At 63.8% G+C, this 1202-nt stretch overlaps 1 protein-coding gene across 1 annotated transcript; it reads left to right on the top strand.

Moving 5' to 3' along the window:
* Window positions 1–251: 251 nt before the first annotated feature.
* EMIHUDRAFT_253275 (hypothetical protein) lies at window positions 252–944 on the top strand (the record flags this gene model as incomplete). Its single annotated transcript, XM_005785118.1, has 2 exons — window positions 252–436; window positions 626–944. 2 exons carry the CDS (start codon window positions 252–254, stop codon window positions 942–944), a joined length of 504 nt encoding a protein of 167 aa, XP_005785175.1.
* Window positions 945–1202: the final 258 nt, after the last annotated feature.

Consider the following 1202-nt stretch of genomic DNA (forward strand, 5'->3'; position numbering starts at 1 on the left):
CTGCCGGCGTCGTCTCTGCTGCTCTGGGCATCACCTGCACAAGCCAAGGCGCGCGCGAGTCAAGGCCGAACCGACTAGCTGCCGCCGCGGCGGGTGGCTGGGCTGCAGGCAGGCCTGTGGCCGGCGCTCGGCAAGCTGTGGCGGCGCCGGCGGAGCGCTGTTCCAGATTTTTTTGGATGGGGTCAATTCCGGGTAACTGAAGTTTCCGGGACGGACGTACCACCTCTGCACCCAGCGCCTACACCGGAGCGATGGCGAAGAGCGAGGCTGAGTGGAAGAAGCAACTTAACGCACAGGAATACAATGTACTTCGCGAAAAGGGCACAGAGCGCGCAGGCACAGGGGAGTACGATAAGTTCTACCCCAAGGCCGGCCACTTTGTTTGCCGCGGCTGCGGTCTTCCGCTCTACAGTGCTGAGAGCAAGTTCAAGTCCGGGTGAGCCACAGAGCGGGCGCACTATCCGAGTGGTTGCGGCGGCTGTCGCGTGCGGGCGTGTGGCGGCCGGCGAGTGGCGCGCTGTGGCGGTGGCCGCCGGCGAAGTGGCGTGCTGTGGCGGTGGCGGCGCTGCGTGGGTGTATGCCAGATTTGGGTTGACAGCCCTCTCACGCTCCCCGCACGGCGCAGGTGCGGCTGGCCGGCCTTCGACCGGTGCTACAAAGGCGCCGTCCGGACCGAAGTGGACAGCTCGTTTGGTATGCGGCGCGTGGAGATCATGTGCAGCAGCTGCGGCGGCCACCTCGGCCACGTCTTTGAAGGCGAACGCCGCCCCGGCCACCTCGGCTACTCGGCGGCTCGGCCGCGCACTGCCTCTAGTTTCTTTGAAGGCGAGCGCTTCACGCAGACCAACGAGAGGCATTGCGTCAATTCCGTTTCTGTGCGCTTCGTCAAGGCGTCGGACGCGCCGCTGCCCAGCACGGAGCAGGCGCCTGTGGCCAAGGGCTGAGGCTCAGCGCATGTCTCCGGTCGCTTGACGTCTCCTTGCTTTTTTGGCACGCCGGGGAATCATGTGAAAACCACGTCTAATGTGCAATGTCTTAGAGCGCTCTTTAGGTGCTAAGTACGACCATTCGTTCGTTGCTAAGTACGACCATTCGTTCAACACGGCAAAAATCTCCCGCACGACAGTGTTTGTGTTGCTCGAGGCTGTGGACGCGCGCGGGTTGCGGCTCGCGCTCGATGAGTGAACCGGACGATCAGTGCG

This window comes from Emiliania huxleyi, assembly GCF_000372725.1.
Source record: "Emiliania huxleyi CCMP1516 chromosome Unknown EMIHUscaffold_1635, whole genome shotgun sequence".
NCBI classification, from domain to species: Eukaryota; Haptophyta; order Isochrysidales; family Noelaerhabdaceae; genus Emiliania; species Emiliania huxleyi.